A 26,175-nucleotide genomic window follows, 5' to 3' on the forward strand; every position below is an offset into this window, starting at 1 on the left:
CGCAAGGCTGATGGTTGCTGCATTTTAGGTTCGCATGAACGAGCAGCGCTTGGCTTGGGTTGTTTTTTTGTTTTGTTCATGTTGGGCTTGGGCGCTTTACCTTCCATGGGCGCTGTTGAGCAGTTAGGGCCGGTTCTGCAGCGCGCAGTGAGCTGAACAAGTTGAAAAACGGGGGCCTGGACACCCGCCACAAGCTACTTGATGGATTTGTTGCGTGCTTTGTCCGCGAGGTAGAATTCGCGAGGGACCAACAAAGCTCTGCTCGTAATGGTCTGGTTGGCGCAGCTGAAGCTCGTGCTCTGGGTGCTCTTTTTTTGAGTTTTGTTTTGCATATCATCGCATCTTAGGCACGTGCGTCTCAAACGAGTCCATTCATATCCGTACAGAGCACAATTTGCTCGGCTGGTGAAAATGTTGCCTTGTCGCGATCTTCATGTCGTTTGATGGGTTTTTAACCAAGTGGTGATGCGCCTCAACTTCGTGGTGGATCCTTAAGTAGGCTATATATGTGGTGTTACGTCTTAAGTTTTGAGCTTTTGTTGCAGAGCCGTCGTGCTTCATGGGGTAGCTAGAAGTGTTACTGCGATCGGTTGTTCAGGTGCAGATGCTGCTGACAAGCAACAGACCGAAAACGCGTACGTGGAAAATAAACAGGTGCCCTCTGTGCATCCGGTGCCCATTCGCTCAAAGTGGAGGTCGGTAGGCCGTTCACGTGATTGATGCCTTGATGATGTGCACTTCATCTGGGTCACACTTGGCAGCACAGGTTTTTACGCACGTCAGGCCTGGGCGTGTGGGCGAGTGTTTGCTGGATGAACTGAACACGTTAATGGATGCTAATGAACATACAAGACATCATGTATGGAATACAGATACGTGCTCCTCATTGGTACCTTCTGGTACAAGGTTTGATTTCGTCGGAATTGAACGCAGGATATACATGATACGGAACCCCGGTCTTGATAAGGACACGTGCAAAACACATGTGTATGACATGGATATTCCCGGCGGTTCAGATACAAGACGCACGACTGTATATTATTGTTCTCCTAGCCCGACAAGCAACACATTTGAGGAGGTTCGATGCATTATGACATCTAAACATAACTTTCCGGGAACGAGAAATTTGTCACACATCTGCAGGGCAGAAACCCGTTGTCAAGCTCCTCTCGAGTTCCCTCAGGGCTCGCTTGAGCTTGTTGCTCCCGGACAGTTGGACAACGCAACATGTGTGGTATTTCAGCAATGTGAAGTGAGGTGCCATGAAGGGATCACCCGGGTGGCCGGTAACGTTCATACGTAAGAACATTTCATGTCCTGTTCCGGTGAAGGATAGTACACAGCAGTCTTGCCTCCAAGCTAAACTGTTACAAGGAAAGAAGAAATTACGCTGCCAAGCTGCTGAAGTCAGCGAGGATTTTACGAAGTTAAGCGCGCGCGGCTGTGTATCCTGCGATTCCACTAGCCAAAAATATGTTGAATTCAATATGCTGATATGTGCTAATTTAATGTGCTACTGCATCGCATGCGCCGCTGTCCGCGGTCGACTGTCTGCATGTTATAGCATCTTGCATTCCACATCCAATTAGGCGCCAGATTAAGATACCGACAGCTTTAGTCAGAATGACAAAGCAAAGCACGCTGGTCATCTGGGCAGCTGCAGTGTGCATGGAGTATTTATTTGTTTGGCCGCGCCCATTTGCTCGCGTTTTAAGGAGAGCTCGCACTTGTCTCGCATTATCCATTCGCAACATACGTGAATAGGGATACATGCGAAAGCAAAGTGAGCTCGCATGCTCCTGTCCTCGGCTCCTTGTTCCTCGCGCAAGGAAACCGGTTGGTTTAAATCCGTTGACCGTTAACGGGCGACACTGGGACAACTTCCTGGGAAGGAGACCTTGCAGTAAAAGCTTTGGCGAAAATGTATAACACAAAGACTGAAACGTCTTGCCCGTATTCCCATAGAGCAGTCATGCTATGCACTATCCAGAATTGCACGGCTCGCAACTGCCTCACGCAAAGTCGTTGGAAATCTCACTTCACAACACAACAGGCAAAAGAAAATTGTCAACTCTCATGGGATTTAAGTTTTGACCGGTCAGCAAGGGCTCCTCGACGTGCAGCAAGACCATCGGGAAACTGCAGCGCGCTAAAATGTCATCAATGTCTATGTAAATTTAGGGATTTTCTTTTTTATGTCCTGGACAAAACCCTAGATATACGCACGATAACGTAAACCTCAAACGAGAAGTTAAGCGTCCGGTTTTGGTTAATGACTTAGCTACAGGCAGATACGTGTCAGAACCCTTAAGCACAGACGCAAGACTGCAGGGCACATCAATTTATGGTTTTACGTAACTACAGGACATTCTCCAACCAACTGTACCGCCAGGTACAGCCATTCACCAAGACAACAGATCTAAGCTCAGAAAATCTTCTAGGATGAAAAGAAGAGACCAATAATCGATTTGTAGGATTCCCCAGATGTTTTGAATAAAGTTATGGTGTCGGAGCTCGGCCCTCCCTCGAGCGTGTCCGCCAGGCAAATATTCTTTAAGAGCAATTATCTGTACACACTCATCATCGTTTCGTTCCCCAACTCACTGATACTTTAGCATTCATATATTTTGGTTTATTGAATTTGGTACGCCTATCGACGCAAGCATGCTGCGGGTGAGTCGACTCGAGAGTAGCGTGCATGTGGCGCTAGGCCATTTGATGTATTCCAGATTAGTCCTCTAGCAGAAATGTTACCTCTCTAGCAGTGGTGCGTGACACAGGTCACTTGACCTCGTCCTTCCGAATTTTAACCGCGGACGGTTATCTATCGGAACACAGGCGTTACGGTGTTCGCTTGAGGGGCGCCACTCCGGCGATTTAGTTCTGATTTCCAGCACTGCATGTTTAATTCTTTGCTGACATCTACGTTCAGCATGGCTGTCCAAGTCGCACAGATACTGCAGTTCTGTTTCCGTCATGTATCGGAATTGCATCTCACATAACGTAGATTCAAAGAAATTTTGCAGCTCATGTTAAAATTCTGTTTGCAGATGGCTCAGGACAACCTGCCTGCTGGCTCCGACATGGAGTTTCTCCTGAGCAGCAAGTTCACCAGGGAGTCGGGCCTTGCCCCGAAAAGTATCTACCGCAATCTGTCTCCGCCCCAGCTCTATGAGCTGGTAAGTAGAAGGAACAACTATAATATTGATAGTTTCCATTATCGGTGTTAATTGATGCTGTTCCGTAATTTTCATACAGGCTCTGGCCTTCGAGCCCGGCACGCACATCACATCGACTGGTGCCCTGGCGACAAGGTCCGGTAAGTCCTTAGGTGCTAGCTGTTTTTCGCGCAGATATATAAAACTCAGCTGTTTCTCCGCTGCATGCACTTGACCTGCACTTAATAGTACCTGCGCAAGACCTTGGGCTTGTCTTTCGCATCCTCGCTTGTATAGCTTCCCCTCACGGCTTTTGCCCCATATTCCCTACGCTGTGCTCACACAGGCGAGAAGATGGGTCGCTGCCCCCAGGACAAGTAAGTTTGTGGCTTGCGGGCGAGCGCCAACTGGTACACGTGTGTGACCTTTGCTCGTCCCCTGGTCTTCTATATATAGACTATCGATATGTGTAGTTGGACTCCAGAATAGTAGATGAGAAAGTAATGGATTTGCCTGCGGGCTGCTGAGGTTATCCTGCTTTTCCTCACATGACCATTTGCTATCCTGATATGCATGGCCTGCTGCTTACCCCCTTGCTTTCCTCCCGTTCCATGCTCTCTACTTGCCACCTGCCCTCCTCCTTGTCCTCAGGCGTGTGACTCGCGACCCCGAGACCGAGAAGGACCTTTGGTGGGGCCCGTACTCGCCCAACTACGTCATGGACGACAGGACGTTCCTGACCAACCGCGAGCGGGCCGTGGATTACCTCAACACCCTGGAGAGGGTCTACGTGGTGGATGCGTTCGTCAACTGGGACCCGGCGTCGCGTCTCAAGGTCCGGGTGGTCACCAGTCGCGCCTACCACGCCCTGTTCATGTCCAATATGCTCATCCGCCCCACGGCGGAGGAGCTGGCCAACTTTGGAGAGCCAGGTGAGGCGGAAGGAGGCCGAGGTGCGGAGCAGGATATGTAACACGTGCTGAGGCATGTGTGTGGCGGTCTCAAATCTCAAATTACAGCTGTTCATGATTACACCCAAACATGAAAGTGATACCCCGCCTTGCCCGCCACAGATTTCATCATTTACAACGCCGGCGCCTTCCCCGCTAACAAGTACACCAATGTGCGTCGGGGAAAGGGTGGGGGCCGTGGAGGTGAAGGAGGGCTGTACGGAATTGGGGGGGTACGGCAGCAGTGTCGTGTATGTGGGGCCTCTGGTGTATCGAGAATTCATGGCACATGCGAAATCCTCCAACCTGTCAGCGACACATCTTTAATCGTTTAATGCTTGTTATGTTTTCTGTGTGCAGTTCATGACCAGTCAGACTTCGATTGACCTGAGTCTGAAGCACAAGGAGATGGTCATCCTCGGCACCATGTACGCGGGCGAGATGAAGAAGGGAGTGTTTACGTAAGTGAGCGGTGGGACAGGAGCTGGCTCGGAGCCGCAACGATTACCTTGTGTGGGCGATTATGTTGGCGGTCATTCTTAACCACCCCGCCTCCCCCCCTCGCAGGTTGATGCACTACCTGATGCCCATGCAGGGCAAGCTGTCCCTTCACTCGGGCTGCAACGTGGGCGCGGAGGACGATGTGACGTTGTTCTTTGGACTCAGCGGAACGGGCAAAACGACGTTGTCGGCAGGTGGGCGGGCTTGAAGGAAGCATTGCAGCATCTGCCAGCTGTGCTTTCCTAGCAGTTTCTTTAGACACCGCAAGCGTTGTGTACGTGATGGCGTTGGTCTGTAGCGCACCAGGACCCCCCTCCTGCCTGAGCAGCTCTCCCGTCATCATCTCCTCGCCCTGTCAGATCCCAAGCGGCCCCTGATTGGTGACGATGAGCACGTGTGGAGCGACAACGGTGTGTTCAACATCGAGGGCGGCTGCTACGCTAAGTGCATCGGCCTGAAGCCGGAGACGGAGCCCGAGATTTACAACGCCATCAAGTTCGGTACCGTGCTTGAGAACGTGGAGATTGACCCCGCCACCCGCGAGGTGGACTACGAGTCGCAGAAATTCACGGAGAACACCCGGGCTTCCTACCCCATCGAGTACATGGCCAATGCGCGCATCCCCTGCGTTGGCGGCCACCCCAAGAACGTCATCCTGCTCGCTTGTGACGCCTTCGGCGTCCTGCCCCCCGTGAGCCGCCTGACGCTTGAGCAGGCCATGTACCACTTCATCAGCGGATACACAGCCAAAGTCGCCGGCACGGAAGTGGGCGTGACGGAGCCACAGGCCACCTTCAGCGCCTGCTTCGGCTCGGCATTCCTCATGATGCATCCGTACAAGTGAGTGGGGGCTGGATGTGCCTTATGGCTAACAAACGACTACTTGTATTTTGCTATCCTTTTATCCGCACCATGTCACTCACTCCGGTCCCCGTCTCTCTTCAGGTACGCCACTATGCTTGCTGAGAAGATGTCCAAGCACGGCACCACCGCCTGGCTGCTCAACACCGGCTGGACCGGCGGAAAGTGAGTCGTGCGGCTGTGGGGGCGCTGGCGGCGGTAGGGGGGCAGGTGGACTGAGCGCTCAAATCGTTCCAACCTGACCACCTGCCCTGTTGTTGTTACGCGATGTCTCCTTGTTGATCATCACATCGCAAGATTCCCATGGAACCCCTCCACGTCAGGTACGGTGTCGGCAAGCGCATGAGCCTGAGGCACACGCGCGCCATCATCGACGCCATTCACAGCGGAGAACTCGACCAGGCCGAGTTCGTCACCACGCCAATCTTCGGACTGCAGGTGCGCGGGGTTTTGATTGTGTTATTTTCATGTAGTTAGCCTCTTTCCACTCGCCCCCTTGCTCCCATGACGCACTTCCTAAGTGCTCATCACGCATATATATCCGCCTCCCTGCTGTTCCACGTCGTAGGTGCCCACGTCCATCAGCGGTGTCCCTTCGGAGGTGCTGTGTCCCGAGAACGTGTGGGGTGACAAGAACGAGTTCGCCACCACCCTCAACAAGCTGGGCCACATGTTCGTGAAGAACTTCGAGCACTTCCACGACGGCGACGCGTTCGTGGGTGCCGACATGGCCGCCCGCATCCTCACCGGGGGGCCCAAGCCGCTGCCGGAGGACAACGTCGCCAAGACAGGCTTCAACGCGATCAAGGACGTCGTGCCCGGTGCCGTGGTCGCGTAATGCCGTACACGGTGATCTCGTCCACTGAAGAACGCTGGGAATACTGATTTCGTGCAGGTATCATTCTAGCATGTATATCCCCATTGCATGTGCGGGTTGAAGAATAATAATGGCGGTTCATAATCGCATCACATCGGCCACATGTACTTGTGCATTGTATGCATAAGTCCCATCAGACATGTTCGGTTCGGTGCACGATGCATCTTTTGCGTGACTACACAAGCCGTGATCTTCAGCTTGCAGTTTTGCGTTTCTTTTTTGTTGTGTCGTGACGATGGTCAAAATTATGATGCAATACGTCGTCTAAGCGGCAGTCAGGGTGGCATTCATTCTGTGCCGCCGCTGAGCTGCACACGCATGGAAATGAAGGGGTGGTAAAGAGTAATGGGCACAGTTCTGGCGTGCGGTTATTTCGTGTAGCTTCTTCCTTAAGAAAATCATGGAATTCAGAGTTCAATTTTGTTGAAATAATGGGCGTTTCAGTTTTTTCAACCCGACGAAATGTCCAGGAATGCGTTGGGCACGTGCACGAAATCGCTACATACCTCATCACCGATGCATTCCTGACGAACCTCTGGGACTTACAACGCTGCTCTAGCGAGCCATACCGTAATAAAATGCACAGTGTAAGCTGTGCTTCCTAACCTGTAATGATCCGAGCCACAAATTCTCTTTCCTCGATGCTTCACCTCCAGTGAAGCCCAAGGTCCGGCACTGCAGGCACCTCAGCCATGGTTGCTTTCCACCACAATGAGGCTACACACGAGTCATTTAATCTACAGCCCAAGCGGTATTACGTTTGCTAACATTTCAACTAACTAGCAGATCTGGTCAACGTAAGCAATAATAACTACAATGGTGTTTGGGGTCAAGAAGGTAAGGTCGGGTAGGCAGGAATGGCCATGCCTTCGTGATATATATTATCGACCGCATCCTTTGCATGGGTGTGCCGAAAAGGCAAGAGCCTAAGGGCTCTGGGCCGCACCGCAGGAGCCTTTGGTGTCCCAGGTACTGTGCTGTACTAATTCAGGGGTAACTGTTTTATCGTTTGCTCTTCTGGAACTTTTTGTCGAACTCTTTGAACTTCACCTTCCAGCGTGTGCATGGTGGGCGGGCGGGTGTGGACGGACGTCATTGTGCTAGGGGCGCCCTTGCCAAGGAGGGCGCTGTCACGCCCTTTTACCGTCGCCGCCACTTCCCAAGCGGTATGTAGCGGTATGTTCTTTTGCGGTTAAAGGTCAGAAGAACCACGAAACGAGGCCACTTCGAATTACGACAAAAGAGTTCCGATTGCACCCGTGTGTAAGTGCGTGCGTGCGTGCGGCGGAAAGCAGACGTGCCTACAGTGCCGGTCCTTGGGATTTATGGCCGCTGCAGCGTTGTTCAGGATGGGGCTGGCACATTCCGGAGTACTGTGGTTTTTCTGTTTTTATGTTGTTGTATCCTGCTCTGTGTCACAAGTCATTATACATTACTTACATTACTTGCACAGCTAAGGCAACCAAAGTCGAAACCGAGTGCTGGCGCTTTCACCCAACAAAGACATTTAAAGATTACCCAGATGTGAGAGGTGCGTAAGTAGTGGGTTTTAGAGTTTTACACACACATACACACACACACACACACATCATGCATGCAGTCTGAGGCTCGGTATCGGTTGGGGTTCGCTACGAGGCTCGCATCCGGCCGTCTAGGGGATACCGTCTAGTTCGTGTGTTTTTGCAACACAACCGAACCTACGACACTGAGGGCCTTACATGGCCAGCTTCACTGAGTATGTTGCCTCAGCTGTCACACAAATGATGTCAAAGAAGTATAGATGGTAGCAAGGTATTAGGTATTGCCGGCCTTGGGAGCACGTGTGCTCGCTGCAAACGCAGGCCGGTAGACGTGGGCAGAAACCCGAGAACACAGCGGTCGCAAAAACCGCTGTGTTCTCGGGTTTGTACTAATCGCAATCCTACTATGTGTAAGAGAGGGTTAAGAGAGGAAGTCAAACCCTCCTCGATATTCATGGGATATTGTGACCCCGAATTCAACGCACTTACGGCCGACAGGCACAGACACCCCACACTTGAGTATGGATAAGTCAACGGCCCGTTGACCCGGTGGGATGGCTACCGGGAGGTTCTGTCTGCATAAATCAACACAGGAATCGAATTCAGGTTCGATGGCATGTCTTTCAGGTCCACCGCCGCGACAAATTCCCAGTCAGAATAGTGTTGACAGTCTCCTGAACTCCTCCGCAATTAAGTCCACGCGGGCAAGCTGTAACTGCATTCTCCGCACAGGCGGTTGCCAGGGACGAGTTTTGCATGTGACGTGTTTAGAGCCCGCATTTTGACGTCTATCGCATTTAACTGCAGAAGTGGTAGCATGTGCGTGCGAATGACCCAGCAATCCAGCTAGCTAGTTGCGTGCGGCTGCTGGGGGCCGGCATGTGCATCGGCTGTTCTTATCCACAGCTCAAGATGGTTCTCTCTTGTTGGGCACTCATTCCTTGCGAAATTGGACGCCACTGTTGCCAGGATGTTGCCTTAGATGGTTGAGTCTTGCTGCTGCTGTGCTGCTGTGTGCTGCTGCTGCACATCTCGCGGGCGCACGTCGCTTCAGACGCAGAACTATAGAGCTATAGGGCGAAGAGAGGGGGAGTTAAGAGGAAGGGGGGGGGGAAATACTAAGCGAGCAGTAAAAGCCTGCAACGATGACTGATGCGATATATGACCATGTATGTGTGGGGTGTGGGGTGTGGGGTGGGGAGAGAGGGAGAGGAAGAAGACCCCGCCCCCTGTGGAGCCCTCCGGATTAAGTACTACTACACAAACATACACACAAACAAACACCCCTGTTATGCTAATGTCCTCAACACCTGACGCGCAGACGACCCCTTCACAAACCCTAGGTCAACATCGACAACCTAATGTGCGCCCCAATACCAATTTTCTTGTTCTGTCAGCTCTTCCAATGCAACGCTGAACGATGCCAGCATACATATACATACACACACACACACAAAGACACACGATGCACGCGAGCGGGGGATGGAAGACTGCCCCACTGCTGGGCTGCCGTCAACCCCCCAGGTCGCTCCGTACCAGCCATCCTCTCCATATCCTGATCTTCCGCTGGTGATGGTCCAGAACCACCACACAACAGATAAAAACCGAACGGTCTCCGAGGAAACCAGGTGGCAGACCTCCTCATGAGTTCACGTTCCGCCTCAGTCTGGGTCTCAGCCTCGCTGCCAGCCTTCAGCCTTACACAAACACACTTCGCCGATGCCGCCAGCAGGCACCGAAGAGACGAAGAGGCGCACTCGGATGCCTACATGAGTGGAAGCGCTGCTTACACCGAATAGAGAGAATCACGTTCACCACCACCACCACCATCACCGCCACCACCACCACCACCACTACGTGCGCGGGGCGGCACAGCGGTCCATTGTTGGTGTGCAACATAGCTAGCTGGTAAGAACGACTCGACCGACCAAGACAACGAACGAACAACAAACAAAAGTACTTTTTTAAATAGATGAAGAGAAAAGGTAAAAGACGATGGTGGAGGCAGGTAAGCAGACGTAGGGCTGAACACCGGGGGCCCTACTTGTTGGCGCCAGTTCTCAGCCTCCTTCTCAGCCACAGCGGAAAACAGACAGATATACAGATAGATATACAGACAAGAGGAGCGAGCTGTAGCCGCGGGGTGGTAAGCGGTAAGCTGTGCCGGTTACTGCTGCTGCTGTTGGCAATGCCGCCGCCACCGCCGCCGCCGCTACTGCTGCAAACACAAAAAATACGCAACCACTACTGATACCGCTATTATAAACACGAAAAATACGGCAGATCAGAAGCGCCGTACTTTCATCGTACAGGTCTGCCCCTGTGACTGATATATACCTATATACCCGTCCACGATGACTATTGCATGGGCCCACAGAATCTTGGACAGTCAATCTATCCCTGGCCTGTTTAGGCTCTATCTAAGAAGTACCCAACCAACAGGAATTTTAAAATGTGACTAAATCGCACATGTTAAATACGTAATTGTTAATTACTCAAGTGGGACTGTGGATGTGTGTACGGCGGCTGCACATTTCACGGGCGACAAGTCACACACAATAATATTAGAACGGCGAGTTGCGCCAAATGACGTCCTACCCCGACAAAGCTGCCGCTGCCGCTGCTGCTGCCGCCGCTCATCATTGCTGTACATGCTTAATGCCGAGTCGAGTTCCCCAGCTAGTCTACCCCGGCCCGACCTTCACACCTTAGCCCTATTCGTTATCCCGCTATCTCCGGAATGCAAAGTACGTTTTCCGTACTTTGCATACACACAACATTGACGCCTCTAAAATAACAGCACCTCTTCAGCGTCGTATCACAGATCTTCACCCCACCGCCGTTAATTCAAACCTGTCTGTGTGTTTCAAAACTGCGTGCGGGCCCGGGCGCGGGTGCGGGCGCGGGCACGGGGCCTTCTCCCTCTCCGCCATTTCACCGCACGGCAAGAGGTCAGCAAGGGCTCCAAGGTGTCACAGTCGGAGGATAACCCTGTCGTACACGTCCCACCAGCAGCTGTCAACTACGACGCCCTTTGGCCCGATCCTGCATCAGCCGCTTCCACTGCTTCAGCCGCATGATCACGCCCTGGATGGGCCTCGACATCTCCTTGAGCACCGTCACCTCGCCAGGAAGCTGCGAAGTGTGTGGCGTCGGCGGCGATGGCGGCGGCGGCGGCGGGTGCGGCGGCAACCCCACGGGAAGTTCAGCTGGCAGCGGCGGCGCCTGTACCGTCGCTGCGGGGGCAAGGGCCATGGGCATGGGTTTACCCATGCGATCGGCCGGGACGGCGGCGGCGGCGGCGGCGCCGCCGCCAAGGATCGACGCGGTCGACGGTAAATCCATGGCAGCTATCACTCCTGCATCCGCGAGCTCGCTGAGCTGTCCCGCCGCCGCCGTCATTGCCGCCCCTGGCGCTGACGCTGCCGTACCGTCATCATGACAGCTGACGGAAGGTATCACTTTCGTGGGGTTGTCAGCAGTGCTGGACCGACTGCCGTCAGGTGGGTTCGCGCTCTCCATCACCGATGTGGGTGGCGGCGGCGGCGGCGGCGGCGGCAGCAGCCTGCCGTTTTCGCCGGCCTCGCCGTCGCCTTCAGGCACCCCCGCTAGCCGCGGCCGTGTAACTGGCTGACAAGACATTCCCTCCATCTCTCCATCGCTTCTTCGGTCTTCCGTTGCGGACCCGCCCATAGAGGAGATCGCGGCCACGTCGGCACTCGCCGCCACGCCCATCACTGCCGCCGCCGCGTCGATGTCACCACTTGACGCCGGCCGGAAGGTGGGGGCGGCCCCCAAGCTGTTGTAACCGGGCCCGGGCCCCGCCGCCACCATGGAGTGCCCTGTCGGCGCCGCCGTACTAACGAAGCTCGGCACCTCGCGCGTGTGGCATAAGCTGCTGCCGCCGAGGCTAGCGCTCTCTAAGCGGGCAGACGTGCTGCGGAAGTACGGCCCGTACGGCGTAGAGCCTCCGCCGCAGCTGCCGCCGCCTGGCGTTCCCTGCATGGTCAGCAGCACTCGGTTCCGGAAGGACGGGAGCCGTACAAGTCCAGGAGCAGGCGTGCTGCCCAACGAAGGAACGGAACCCCGCATCGCCAGCGGAGGCGACGGCGCCGCCGCCGCCACCGCCGCCGCAGCGTCTGCGCTGGCGGAGGAACTCAGGTAGCTGACCGGCGGCGACATCGACGGCACCACGCCCCCAGTCGGCGGCAGGGACGGTAACTGCAACAGCTGCAGCTGTACCGGCGGCGGCGTCGACGGCGCCGGTCCATTACCACTGTACGACACGCGCAGCGCCGGTGTGCTCGCGCCGCTGCCGCACGACGGCTGGAGGGGGACGTTGAATGTGATAGCGTCGGCCGAGCTCTGATGGCTGTGGCGACCGCCGCCGCCGCCGCTACCGCCGCCGCCAGCGCCGTGCGACAGCCTCCTGGCGGTACTGCTGGCGCTACTGCCGACGCTGCACGCCAACGACGGCGCCGCCTCCACGCCGCCACCGCTATGCCCCATCCCCACCGCCGCCTCCAAGCTCCCCTGCAGCGCCCACCTCTGGGTCCAGGAATCCAGGCCCAAGGCCGGCGCCGTCACGTCGCCGGCCGCCAGGCGACGGCCTGTGTCGAGCACCGCCTTGCCGTCTCCGCCTTCCAACTCCCTCTCCTCCTCTTCTTCAACGTTACCCGCGTCCACACCTAGCCCTTCCTCCCCCTCTTCCTCCTCCTCCTCCTCCTCCTCAGCCATCGCCGCCGCCGCCGTTGCAACGCTCATCGCCACTGCAGCTCCCTCGCGGTTGCCAGCGGCGGCGGCGCCCCCTTCACCTCCCCCCTCCGCAATCCCAGGCCTATGCATCCCAACGGCCGACCGGGGAGCACGAGGCGGCAGCGGCAGCGGCTGCCGCCCTCGTTGCCTCTGCTGCTGCTGCTGCTCCTCAGAGCCATGCGACGATAGCCCACGGGTCACAGCAGCGGCTGGTGCGGCTGTGGCCACAGACTGCCCCGGGGCCCCGCTGGGGACCAACGTTGGATCCACAACGGGGACCTCCGCGCGGTCGCTCCAAGTGTCGGAAGGCCCGGGGGCGAAGGCGGCGGCGGCGGCGGCGGCGGCGGCGGCATCTACGAAGCCCTCCTCCAACAACCCCGCCTGCGCGAGGTTGGAGTCCGAGGGATGGAAGGCAATAACTCTGTTGCTTTTGAAAGGTTTTATATTGTCGCTTTAAAGGAAGCAAAAAACTGAAAAAAACGGAAGCAACAGATTTACCTGTGGCCCAGTGGAGCAAAGTTGCAAAGCACGAAAGGGAAGTGAATGCAAAGCAGAGCCGTGTGATGGCCCCGGCGCACTAGGGTGAGGTGAAGGCCCCGCCCTTCTCTCTCTCTTTCCCTCTTTCCCAACACACACTCGCACACTCTCCCTCTCTCTCCCTTCACACGGCGGCCGGGTCCACCACATCCCCACGGGTCATCCTCATCATGCCCCCACACGGCTCGCACCTTTAGCAACTCAATCGGCACTATCACCTCCTCATCGCTGTCCGTGTCGCTGTCGCCGCTGCCGACGGAAGAAGACATGGACTGGGTGCTTCGCGCTGCGGCAACCGCCGAGGTGGCGGTGGCGGTGGCGGCACTGGCGCTGTCCACGGCGGCGGCGGCACTGTTTGCCGCCGCTGCCATCGTCATCGCCGACGGTGATAATTGCGGCGGCCCCGCCAACGCTGCCCCTTCCCCTTCCGCTTCCCCTTCCGCCGCCGCCGCCGTCGCGGCGGCTGCCGTCTTGACGAACGGCGATTTGGAGGTGCGTCCCAGCTGCGACCTCTGGCCCCCTGAAGTATTGGTCGTGCCGCTACGTGCCAGCACCCCCAGCGCCACGGTGTTGTGCCGGGGGATATCACGGGACGTCAAACCCTCGCTGCCTTCGTCGTCGCCGCCGCCGCCAGAGACCCTGGTATTGCTTCCGCCTTCGCTGCCGGCGGCAGCAGCCGCCTCCGCTGCGACCGCGACCGCGTGCACGTCGGGGCACGTGCTATGCAGTATCTGCTGCTGCTGTCGCTGCTGGTGATATTGTTCGTGGTGATGTTCGAAATGATGGTGGTGTAGAGGGTAGAGCTGATGTTCTTGTTGCTGTTGTTGTTGGGACAGCTGCAGCAGCAGCTGCTGCTGGTGGTGGTGACGCGCCAAGGCTTCCTGCTGGTGCAGCGCATCACGGAGGTCCCGTACGCTGGCAGCGCAATGCAGGGTACCTGCGAGGGGGGGGAGGGGAGAAAGGGGGGGAAAGACGAACCACGTGAACGAGTGAAGCTGCTGGCAAGGAAAGAGTGTACAAGAAGTAGAACTGACCAGCTGGAGTGGGGAACCATATGTCGCAGTTAATCACGACAACTAACTAATCATGTGCAAACACGTGCAAAACACCCTGCAGCCCCCTCTCCCCGGTTTCTCGTATCCCGGCAGTCCCAGGAACACGAGCTGACGCTCCCCATACATACACACACACACAGATACATACACACCGCCACCCCTCACCCATATTATTTAGTAATGCTTAGGTAATACTCAATTAATAAACCCCGCACCTCCACCACTCCCCCCACCCCACACACACCTCCACACCTCCACACACACACACCTCTCCCCCCACACACCCACACCAACCTGACGGCGTGTTCCAGCCGTTACTCGGGCCCCCATTAGACAGCGAGGTGAGGGCGCCGGAGGAGGCGCCGCCGCTGGGCAGTGAAGCGCAGTGGTGTGACTCGCTGCCGGACAGTCGTACGGCCTCCAGGTAGGGGTGCTTCAGCAGCTCCCGGGCCGAGGGGCGGTCCGCGGGGTTGTGCGCGATGCAGAGGGAGATGAACTCGCGGAGTTCAGGGGAGACCCGCGACAAGGAAGCCGGAGGAATACCCTGGGTGACGGCGTGGGAGTGTGTACGTGTGTGTACGTGTATGTATGTATGTATGTATGTATGTATGTATGTATGTATGTATGTATGTATGTATGTATGTATGTATGTATGTATGTATGTATGTATGTATGTATGTATGTATGTGTAAGCAACTCGCTGACCCACCAAAGTGACTTTTTTGAAAATCTGGGGCACGCTGTGGCACTCGGCGTACGGATACTCCAGGGTGGCCAGCTCCAATACACACATACCGAAACTGGGGGTGAATTGGGGGGGGGTTGAAGGGGGTTTAGGGGGGTAGGTATGCAAGGAACAAAAATTGGGAGGGGAGAACATGCGTAGCAAAAGTCAGGAGAGAAGTATGATGTGTGAAACAGGGGGTGTATCTTCGCCCGTGGCAGCTACCCTGCGAAACCCTGCCTTCCCCGGTATTTCGGGGCACCCTCATCCAGTCACCCTAGTCAACTTCTCAGTGGATCGCTCAGGTTCCGCACCCACCACCAGCATCCAACGGAATCTGCCGGGTCGACAGCGGCCCAACTCCGTTCCTGGTCGGCTCGCAGGTTAACTTTATCCCAGGTCACCACCGTCCATCAACTAGGGGCGCAATGCCTTCCACCATCGGAAGGACTTTTGACCCTAACGGGTATCGATCCCGGGATCTCCCGGGGGCAATGGTCGCGCCTTACCAGTGGTGCCAAACCCTGTATTAGGAGAGAAGTATGTATGTATGTATGTATGTACGTGTGTGGCTTACCAGGGCGCGAATACCAGGGCGCGAATACCGCTTGTAAACACATATGAAGTCCCACACATGCGTACAAGAAAGGCAAACAACCAACCTGTAGATATCGCAGCGCTCGTCGTACGACTCGTCGTACACCTCTGCAGGGGTACGACAGGGGAACCGGTAGGCTTCTTCTTCAACCAACCATGACTAATGGGTGCTTGTGTGGGTGCGGGTGTCGATGTGGATGTGAATGCGGGATGTGTTTTATAGCGCGCGCCGACGGCCGACCGCCTACTCATCTGTCCATCAGCTACCCCCCTTTCCCTCTCTCCGTACATCCGCCACGTCAGGCTACGTACCGACCCCTCCAACCCACAAACAAATTAGGCCCCCTCCCCTCCCCTCCCCTCCCCTCCCCACAGACCACCGAGGGGGGGAAATCATATGCAAGAAACCCCACCCCGGGGGGGAGGGTACGGGTAGGGGGGAGAGGACCCTCAAATCAAGCCTCCGCCACTTTGCCCTCCAAACAGGCCACAGCTCACAGCCAGCAGCAGCAGCAGCCCCCCACATGTGAGCTCCGAAAAACTATAACCTCATAGGACCAGGCCTGAGTGAAAAAAAACGCGTTTCGCGGCCCCCAGGGACCCCTGACCCTTGCCCTGCTTCTCTCCTCGCCCCCTCTTCCCGGTCCCGGCAAGATATCCCCCTAAGCCGTGCAGCCAAAGCGGAGGCATCCTAAGCCACGCCCCTGCAAGCCGTATCCTACACCCCAAGTCGAGAGGGCGGGGGGAGGGTCCCCCCCGGGACCAGAGAGCCAGGGGTTACGGTTGCTCAGATACACCTCGTCGAGATTGCCCCTAAGTCCCGAACAAAAAAACATGTGTGTGTGTGCGTGTGTGTGTGTGTGCGTGTGTGTGTGTGTGCGTGTGTGTGTGCCCCACATCTCCAACACCACCACCTCCCCCACGGCTATGTGATTGTGATGGGAATGGCACACCCCATCCGCGTGGTAAATCCGTCTCTGGCCCCCGCCCCGCCCCGCCCCGCCCCTGTCCCGCATTCGGATATCAGTCCCAGACGCACCGGGGGCCATGAACTCCGGAGTACTGCGGAGAAGGCGGAGGGGAAGGAGGGGGGAGAGAGAGAGAGAGAAGCGGGGTTGCATGAATAGAATGGAAGTAGCAGGCATGGAAGCACCAGAAGGTGGTGTTTTGGGCCCGGAGCGCCTCGGAAACGGCGGCGGAGGTGGCGGGATGGGGCGGCAGGGTGCTGTGCTGTGTTGTGTTGTGCTATGTGGGAGTTGGAGGGACGGACACGAGGGGGGCAGGGCCGGGCAGGGTGAACCATACGCAGTGCAGTACGGGTTCGTGATCACATACGCAATGCAATTTGTGAGGTTTGTAAATACAACGGGCTGACGGGTGTTGTACGGTGGTACGTAAATACAGGTACACACACACATACGTACATAAATAATACCCATACATCCAAGAGCTCTCAAATGTTCCAGAAGCTGACTCCATTAAAGACACAATACATTCCCACCCTGCCCGGGCTCCCCCAGCCAGCGCAACTCCTCTCCCCCCCCCTCCAGCTACCTCGCACCCTCCCCCCTCCCTCCCCCCTCCCTCCCCCCTCCCTCCCCCCACCCTCCCCCCTCCCTCCCCCCACCCTCCCCCCTCCCTCCCCCCACCCTCCCCCCTCCCTCACCCCTCCCTCACCCCACGACGCTCATGGCCGTCTGCTGCACGGTGGCCAGCCCCAGGTCCCCGATCTTGACCTCGCCCGTGCCGCTGTTGACGAAGATGTTGTCGCACTTGAGGTCGCGGTGCACAATGGGCGGTGTGTGGCCGTGAAGGTACAGCAGGCCTGCGGAGGAAGGGGGGAGGGGGGGAGGAGCGCGGGAAAAGACGAAATACAGATGAGCGATGCTAATGTAAGAGATAGACGGATACTCCAGGAATAGAATATGAGGAGGGAAAGGGAGAGAAGGGGGAGGGGAAGAGGGAGAGGGCGGGGAAGAAGGGTTATTTCCTCAAGGACACAGCGAGAGGGAGGCGGCAAAGGGGAAGGGCCCTAGCTCCCCCCAACGTATAACCAAACCAGGTAGGTAGGTAGGTAGGTAGGTAGGTAGTGGTCAGGAGGGGGCGGGGGGACGGACTGTGACGAGCTCCCTAGGAAACATAGACACAGGCAGACAGCCCTGTGAGCCCGCGTCCTAAGGGGCTCCGCTCCAAATACCCCGGTCCTGGTCCCTGGCTGGCGCTACAGCTCTCTACCTCTCAGCTCGCTAACTCAAGCAAGGCAGACAGACAGACAGACAGACAGGCATCCTGCCAGGGGTGCATGCGGGCGTTCACCTTCCAGGATCTGATGCGCCCAGCGTTTGAGCACATTCTCACTCATGATCTTGAGCTTCTTGCGGTACCTGAGGGGACGGCGGGCAGGGAGGGAGGGAGCAGGAGGGAGGGAGAGGGAAATATAGACCGTTGACCGTTGACAGTCAGTGGAAGTTAGTCGGTGGAAGACTGCGCTAGCGAGGGAGACGGATGAGGCACCTACACCTACCACCGTACACTGGTACATGAGACCGCCTTTTCCTAGTCGGTCGTACACCACCGGCATCACATAGACCCCCTCTCCACCGATCCACCCACAGCGACCAAGACCTCCCTCTCCCTCCGTCACCCTTTCCGGCCTCGTCCGCCGTGCGCCCATACCCCGTTGGATTCCGTCCCCAACCTTCCGTTTCCATCCTTCCCCTCCTCCTCCTCACTCCAACCCTCCCTTTCCCTCCTGATCCACGCCCAAAGGAGGAGAGGCCCCACTACAGGCGCCCCCACCATCACTACCCGTCTTTGGTATCTGTGCTCCATTCACCAGTGGTTCGTGTCTTACCCCACCAGCACCAGCCCCAGGCCCAGTACGACACACTCACTGCCGCAGACTGCCAGACGTGAAGAGCTCCGTTATGAAGTTAATGTGCAGGTTGTTCTTGTCGTACCACCACGCATAGAACCTGTCGCGGGGAGGGGTGTGATGTATTGTGATGGTATTGATGTGATGGGCGCAAAAAGGCGAAATGTGGGATCAATCAATTAATCAGTCCGTCCGTCCGTCCGTCCGTCCGTCCGTCCGTCGTCAGTCAGCCATGGTCCACATGGTCGAGCCAGTCAGTCCATTGACGGAGAAGGGCACTCCGGACACGCCGTGCCAGAATGCGACGGGAGTATTATCAACTACCCTTTTCGCTGACGTCCTCAGTGCCAGAGGGCTGCTACGACTCCAGGGAGTCCAATCAAAGTTGGGCGGGAGGGATAAGAGCAGCTTCCCCCCCCCCGGCCGCGGCATGAAGGCCTTTTCCGTACTTCCCCCCCTCTCCCTCTCTCTTTCTCTCTTCTTATCGCCCTCATGTATGGACTCCCCTCATTCTCTCCCCCCACCCCACCCCCGCCGGCACACAGGGCTCTATTTCCCCCCTATTCCCCCCTGTTCCTCACGTCATGATGTTCTTGTGCTTGAGTTGCTGCAGCACGCGGATCTCCTCCTGCAGGTGCTGCCGCGCCTCCTCGTCCCGGTCCATACCCAACATGTCCACCTGTCCAAGAACGGTCGGAGAAGGAACGGAAGTCATATAAAGTGGTGATGATGGCGCCGCAAGAAGAACCTAAGAAGAAACAAAGGGTGGAAAATTGCCGTTTGGAGTCCGAAATACCAGCAAGGACAAGGGATGTGACTTTTGCGGTGGGTATACATTGTAATGGGCTATTATTATTATTTTACTATTACCATTTTTGTACCATTTTTCATACAAACGATAACGATATGGAGAGACATCGAGAGATGTTCCCGAGTTCGCCAATCGAGTGTTTGGCGGCGCGTACTCGATGTAAGCTCAACCCGAGAGTCGCGAGTGCGATAATACCGTGTAGGAGGTGGGAAAGGAAGAAGAGCGCTGCGGGTCAGCGGCAACTAGTTGTAGTTGGAGGAGGGATCCAGAGGAAGGAGGAGTGGGCGTGGGGAAAGGGAAGGAGATGATGGGGTTTGGGGAGGGGAGGAGGTGGTGTGTGGAGAGGGGGGTGTAGCTTGGGAGGTATGGTTGCTGCTGCTGGTACCGAGGTATGGACGACGCACGGCTGGGTTCTTGGTTCTGATTGAGAATGCGTGCCCATATTTTGCTAGGTGTGCTGCGCTGGGGTGCGGTTACGACATGGTAATCTTACAGCAAGTATGCTACGTACAGATTCCTCAAGCGATATAGAGTCGGCACAGGTGGAAACGTTTGAGCGGGAGTGCCCGTGCCCGGCATCGCGATGTGTGCAGAGTCCGACCAACTGCTGTCGCCCAGGTGCGACGTGGCAACAAGCGACGGGAACGCGATGACCGCACATACTTGATATCAAATTATCGAGTCTCGTGTTTAGATCCTGTCTGACCAAGAAAAAGGTGGACTCGGGACCATACGGACCTGATTCCAGGCAACCTCCAGCCCCTCCTCCGTGTCCAACGCCTTATATACACGCTTACATGCCCCCTTGCCCAGGAGGATATTATACTGCGCAGGAAAAAGCCATCATAAACAGGTTTGGCCCTGCATTGTACCTCCAAGAGCGAAAGAGAAGCGATAGGACCGCGTCCGGAACAGATAATAGGGATGTTCGTGGTATGTCCAAACGGGCAAAGGAAGGTGCCAGCTGTCGTCGACCGACGGGAGGGTCCATAATAAGAGGACCCGAAACACCTACCCTGATGTAACGCCCATTGGGGCTCTTTTCCACTTCTTGAGGCTCCCTATCACTTGGGGCCCACGGCGTTAGGGAAGCTGGCATGGTAAGATATCGATATCAGGCCAACTACTAGGGGCCCATCATAAAGGATGTAGAGTCTTTGAACGAGCCATGCATATCGGTACATAAATCAACCTCAAATCATATTGTGCAGTTGTGAGCAGCTCCGAGTCGCAAGCAAACCTAGGTAAAACAGCGTGAAGGACAGCTGGTCCTTTCTCTTGCATTGGCGGGTGCCTGCAGTGGTAAGGCATTTCTGTTGCAAACGACCATGCATGAAGGAGATACATGACAACATATGTTGTACCGATAGTACGACCAATACCTTACACCCTATGCTGCTTCAATGGCCTTTTGAAAGCTTCCCGTAGATTAGAAAACATCCGCTTAAATACTACCTGGACGCTTGGGTTAGTCTCTTCATCCCCAAAGACTTGAGCCTTCGAACAATTACAAGGAACTCTTATATTTACACGCCTTTTTCAATAATCGGCTTTATATGTCTGTCGATTGAATGTTAAAGCGATGTTGGTGACCTAAGATGGGCATCTGAGCCGTTGCCGCCCTGTGCGGGGGCTTCTGTCGCGAAGGCACCTTATAAGCACACGGTCGCGGGACGTTATTACTCAGAAACGTTGTGGGCGCTGGACCGCGGCCTGGGGCCATATGGCGAGTCTCCTGCCATCAGTATCGGTCGGCCGGACGGGCTCACCTAGCTCTACGTACAAGGCGGGCAGCACTGGCAAGGACCGCACCCATGGAAGCGTCAGCATTCCCATTACCGGCAATGCTCGAAAGACCCACAACGACCTCGAGTGAGTACTAAATACCCGGCACTTCAGCTCTCGCACAACCAACACAAAACGGCTTGGCTTCCATGCCAAAACCCAAACCCCCTTCCCCCCTAACCTTGACTCTGCCACGCATAACCAAATAGTATATTGAAATGGAACAATCCAAGGATATAGGCTTATACCTATACCTAAGTCTCCCAGAAAGAATAAAACAATTGTCAGGAAACCCGCACTTCACTCTTTATTTAACCCAGGCATCTGGCTGTTCTTCCCCCTTCCACATGAGCCACATCAGTCCCTGCGACCCACATCCACGCATTTCCCTGACGTACACCGTAGCGGCGATGTCACCTCTTATCACCCTTAGTGTCACCCCAGCATAGGGCTCTGTGTAGTTGGAACCCCTCCATGGCCCTCCCTGTCCCCCCGTCATCCCCACACCCCTGACTTCTGCTTATACCGTCCCCCCTTTCTCCCCTTCCCAACCCTCACCCTCACCCCACCCCACCCCACCCCTCACCGTCTTAACTGCGCAGTTTCAACCTGGGAAACAGCAAAGCTCGCGTCATGAAGCTTCTGGACGACCGCACACCCACCCACTTCAAAAAGTTCTTTGCGGGGCCGCTGTACGACAGCCTGCTTAACGCCTGCCTGTTGTACTTCACATCGCGCTTCATGCACGAGTGAGTGCTGCTGCTGCTGCTGCCGCTGCCGTACCCCTGCTGTAGCGTAGATGCTGGTGTAGCCACTGCTGCGGCTGCTAGTATGACTGGCCGTACGGCTACGGGTGGTTACAACAAGGGGAAAAAACCACAGGGGGCACATATGTCGCCCGGTTGTGAGGGGTGTGTGTATATGTGTGTGGCGAGGGCCTTACCTTCTTCCCCTCCAGGGGGGCGCCCCCCAGCGCCCTGGGGTAGGCAGGGGGTAGGGAGGGGAGAAGAGAGATCAGCCAAATGAGACAACGACCAGCATTACCAGGTTAAAGGGCGCTGGGGGGAGAAGGGGTCCTTTGTGTGTTGAGGCAGCTGAGGCAGCTGAGTGTTTGGGGTGAGCTGGGGGGTGAAAGCCGGGGAGGATGGGATGACGGGGGTTTCACACCGGAACATCCCGCACAACCCACCCCAACCCCACCCCGGACGCAATAGTCCCCACCCAAGCCCCGAACCTGCGCCTCCGAAACCCGAAACCCCCAAATTCCCCCCCCCCCTCCTACACAGTTGGATTGTCAAGGCCATGGATAAGGCCCGTAAGCAGCACCTGGACGGTTACAACCCGTACGCGGTGGCTCAGAGGTTGTTGGAGCTTGAGGAGGTGGGGTCGAGGGGGGTTGTGAGGGCGGGCGGGTGCTAGTGGGGCCCTATGCGAGGGAGCCCAAGGGGAGGAGAGAGCGTGGGGGGGGAGAGGAGGGGGGAGAGAGGGCAGGTACGTGGTGTATGGGGGGAAGTGGGATTCTGTAGTCGGGTATGAGTGCAAACCCCCTACCCTCCTGGCCCGGGTGGCTGGAGATGGAGGAGTATTTGGGGGGAAGGCGGGGGAAGGCGTTAAGGTTATTGGAGGGGAGGTGTGATGGTTCGGCAGCAGAGCGTGGCGGGTTTGCAGGGCAAAGCACGGTGGGGGCGGTGGGGGCTTTCGGGGGGTGGGAAGGACGTGCAGCGGAACGAGCTTCCACCACACATACATACATGCATGCATGCGCACGTCACACGTCACCCGGGAGGTAGGGGTAGGGGGAAAAGTGCGGTGGGGATGCGTGTGGCACTTGCAGAAGCCGGCCGGCAAAAAAGGGTGGTTTGCAAAAGGTGGTTACTTGTCAGTTGTATATATAGATCGCGACCAACTTTTGTTAACGGTAACTGTCATCAACCGCGGTGGTACATGATCCGCCGCCGCTTGTGCCATGGCACAACGCTTGTACGGCACAGTCATTGTGCTCATGCTCACCTTGTACGACAGGCAATCTCCGAGCAGAATGAGGAAATTACACATGCCCCCCTCTGTCCCCCCTTTCGCCCCTCCCCTCAGGAAATGGAGCAGCAACGGCTGGAGCTGAGTCCCATCTACTCGCAGATCATCCTGAAGTACAGCTCGTACGACAAGCAACAACAGGACCGCATGTTCTTCGAGTGCTTGTACGACACACTGGTACGCGGGTTGTGTGTATATGCTTCGGAGGTGGCAGTGGAAGTGATGGCTGGTGCAGAATGAAAAAATAAAAACAAAAAACAAAACAGAAAATAAAAATAAAACAAAAAATGTAAATGGAAGTATCCGTTGATGACTTTGTAGTGGGTTGCAGTCCTAAGGCAGCAAGGGGCCCTGTGGGGGGCGAGTGGGCTGGTGCCGATCTGGGGGGCCATGGCTGATGGAGGCGACCCCGGGGTGGGTCGGGGTTGCATGAACAATGGTGAGGTGTTGGTGATGGTGTTGGTGGGGTGGTGGGGGTGATGGTGATATGGATATGGTGATAGTGGTGATGGTGTTGGATTCCAACAGGGATGTGGAGTCCAAACCCGTATTGTATACCTCGGCTCCGAGACGTGTGTTAGACAGCGCCTTGGGAATGGAGCAAGATAGCCCCGTTGGGGGGGGAGAGGTGTTGATGCGGTTGTTGCGTGTGCATGGGGCGGTGTGGTGGGCTGAAAGGTCGTGAGGGGGCCACTTCAATAGTATTTTTCTCTGGGGCCGCCTCCTCATCCTCTCCCCCCCGTTCCTGGGGGCTTGCAAGTCGTGGTAGGCGGTGGTGCGGCTGAACCCATAGCCACCACCACTACCACTACCAGCAACACCAACAACACCTCTTATGTCTCTGTATTGTTTATGTGGACTATAAAATATAGTCCACATAAACAATATAGAGATGATAAGTATCAATATATCACAGGTATATCTCCCCTACCTTACCTCTTGCCGTACACGGGCCGCCGACGTCGCAGGTCAACATTCTGTGTGATGCCTTCTGCTCGCCCAAGATGACGGGGGGGCAAATGCCGTCAGGATCAGCGGCACAGGCAGGGCCAGCGGCGCCGCCGGCGACGGCGGCCGCCGCCGCCGCGGCAGCGGCAGCGGCGGCGGCCGCTGCCGCGGCGGCCGCCGCCGCTGGCGCTGCCGGCCCCGACGGCAGCGGCGGCAGTCTGGCCGCTGAGCTGGCTGCCAACAGGCGGGCGGAGATTGAGAGCGAGATGGGCGGGCTGTTCCGATCGCGACACTTCAACTGTAACCATCGAAAGTACGAGCCGCCAAGGTCAGTTGTACGTGCCGTACAAACACGCATGCCGTACCTAGCACAGCTACGGCCCATTTCAATGTAGGCCAGCATCGCGGTGAATGTGTAACTGGCCAATAGTTGTGGATACCCCCCACCCTCATATAACCATCGCAACCACCCACAACCACCCCGCAACGACCTTCTAACGACCTTCTAACGACCCCCGCAGGTCCGTGGACACTCTGGGAGTGAAGGAGATGTACTCTCTGAAGCACGAGACCACCAACAGAGCCCTCAACGCCAAGATGCTGTCGTCGCTGTACGCCAAGCCGCCAAGTCTGTCCGTGCAGGTCGCCTCCGTCACGAACTCCCCCCTCATCTCGCAGTACATATCCTCCCCCATAGTGGCGCGGGCCAAGGTGAAGGACCCCCTGGAGCGCAAACACATGTTTGAATCACTGGCGCGGGCGGATAAGGTGAGCGGGGGGGGAAAGAGGGGGAAGTCGTGTATGTATGTATGTATGTATGTATGTATGTATGTATGTATGTATGTATGTATGTATGTATGTATGTATGTATGTATGTATGTATGTATATATGTATGTATGTATGTGGTGTGTTTGTGTGGGGTTCTGGAGCAAGGAGTGAGGAAGGGGGATCAAGGGGTTGGGAAGGAGGCGAAGGGGGTTTTGGTTTCCGTGATTGGGCACCAGTACGGTCCAGGCCTTCTCCACACACACACACACACACACACATATACACACATATATATATACACACATATATATAGGACTATGAACTAAAGGGGATGAAACCCGAAGGGGACAACCTTTGGTTATCCCCTTTGTTATTCTTCCCCTAAACCATATATATATATATATATATATATATATATATATAATATGTGGGCTCTCAATTGGAAAGGTATAGGAACATCTGGATCATAGGGACCTGCGGGGCCGCTGCGGTGGCTGCTGCTCACGAACCTATTTCTCCCTACCCCCTACAACCCCCCCCACACACATAAGTCGTTTCCGTTTTCCGACGTCGGCAATATACCGAGTTCTGCTTATTTTTTGCATCACATAATGCAACCTCCCCGGCTTCTCAGCGCTGATATAAGAGACGTTGCTGTCAGTTGCGTTGTTGCGGCTCATCAGGCCCGGTGTTCCCCCTGACGTTTCCCCTCCCCCCCGCCCTTCTTCGCCTCCACCATCCTGGTCGTACAGCCCTCCGCACGTGTACGGGTGTCCAAGGCGTTTCGGAGCATGGCAGCGGCCAAGGGGGTGGACGTGAATGGAATCAAGTGAGCTCCGGAACCCACCCTCCACCCGTCCCCCCCCCACACCCTTTCCCCCGAAAACACAGACGTACACACAGATATACATACTATAGCCGGCTCGCCTGCCTGTGTGCCTGTCTTGGGTGACATGTCTTGCCATATTGCTCCTGACCGGTCTTGTTACTTCATCTCGCAGTCTGCAAGTGGTTGAATGGGCATAAATGGGCGTTGCCAATCTCTCTCTCTCTCTCTCTCTCTCTTTCTCACACACACACACACACACACACACACATACACACGCCAGCCTGGGACCTCCCCTCCGCCGTAAAGTGTGTTTATTTTCCCCACTCCACTTTCCCATACCTTCCAACCCATCCCCTTTTTCCAACATCCCCCCTCTTTTTCCTAAATCCTCCTCCTCCGCCGCCGCCGCCGCACTTTTCCCGCCTTTTCCCGCCTTTTCCCTGGGCCGGGGATTCTGGCTGCTTCTTCAGGGAGAACCTGCAGAACCTCAAGACGGACGCCCAAGCCTCGGAGTCGTTGGGCCTCATGCCCATGGAGCGGTCGTACCGTGCCGACCGCCGACCCGCCCCCCGGGGCATCCTGGCGCCGG

General features: G+C 56.2%; 3 protein-coding genes across 3 annotated transcripts; 2 read left to right on the forward strand and 1 right to left on the reverse strand.

Moving 5' to 3' along the window:
- Nucleotides 1–2,630: 2,630 nt before the first annotated feature.
- Nucleotides 2,631–6,308, forward strand: pck3 (phosphoenolpyruvate carboxykinase; the record flags this gene model as incomplete). The annotated part of the gene is made up of 12 exons (XM_002951335.1): nt 2,631–2,673; nt 3,051–3,179; nt 3,259–3,319; nt 3,505–3,535; nt 3,810–4,090; nt 4,232–4,281; nt 4,469–4,569; nt 4,676–4,803; nt 4,969–5,449; nt 5,555–5,635; nt 5,794–5,908; nt 6,039–6,308. Exons 1-12 carry the CDS (start codon nt 2,665–2,667, stop codon nt 6,306–6,308), a joined length of 1,737 nt encoding a protein of 578 aa, XP_002951381.1. The 5' UTR covers nt 2,631–2,664.
- Nucleotides 6,309–14,413: 8,105 nt separating this feature from the next.
- Nucleotides 14,414–20,320, reverse strand: VOLCADRAFT_61378 (uncharacterized protein; the record flags this gene model as incomplete). The annotated part of the gene is made up of 10 exons (XM_002951422.1): nt 14,414–14,758; nt 14,924–15,014; nt 15,601–15,643; nt 16,575–16,597; nt 17,213–17,360; nt 17,852–17,919; nt 18,430–18,510; nt 18,992–19,089; nt 19,960–20,046; nt 20,237–20,320. The coding sequence occupies 10 exons, from the start codon at nt 20,318–20,320 to the stop codon at nt 14,414–14,416; spliced, it is 1,068 nt and encodes a 355-aa protein (XP_002951468.1).
- Nucleotides 20,321–20,944: 624 nt separating this feature from the next.
- On the forward strand, nt 20,945–25,709 carry VOLCADRAFT_92001 (uncharacterized protein; the record flags this gene model as incomplete). The annotated part of the gene is made up of 8 exons (XM_002951336.1): nt 20,945–21,093; nt 21,609–21,755; nt 22,293–22,386; nt 23,098–23,217; nt 24,009–24,316; nt 24,510–24,756; nt 25,510–25,586; nt 25,649–25,709. The coding sequence occupies 8 exons, from the start codon at nt 20,945–20,947 to the stop codon at nt 25,707–25,709; spliced, it is 1,203 nt and encodes a 400-aa protein (XP_002951382.1).
- Nucleotides 25,710–26,175: the final 466 nt, after the last annotated feature.

The sequence above is a fragment of the Volvox carteri genome, assembly GCF_000143455.1.
Source record: "Volvox carteri f. nagariensis unplaced genomic scaffold VOLCAscaffold_23, whole genome shotgun sequence".
Classification (NCBI taxonomy): Eukaryota; Viridiplantae; Chlorophyta; class Chlorophyceae; order Chlamydomonadales; family Volvocaceae; genus Volvox; species Volvox carteri.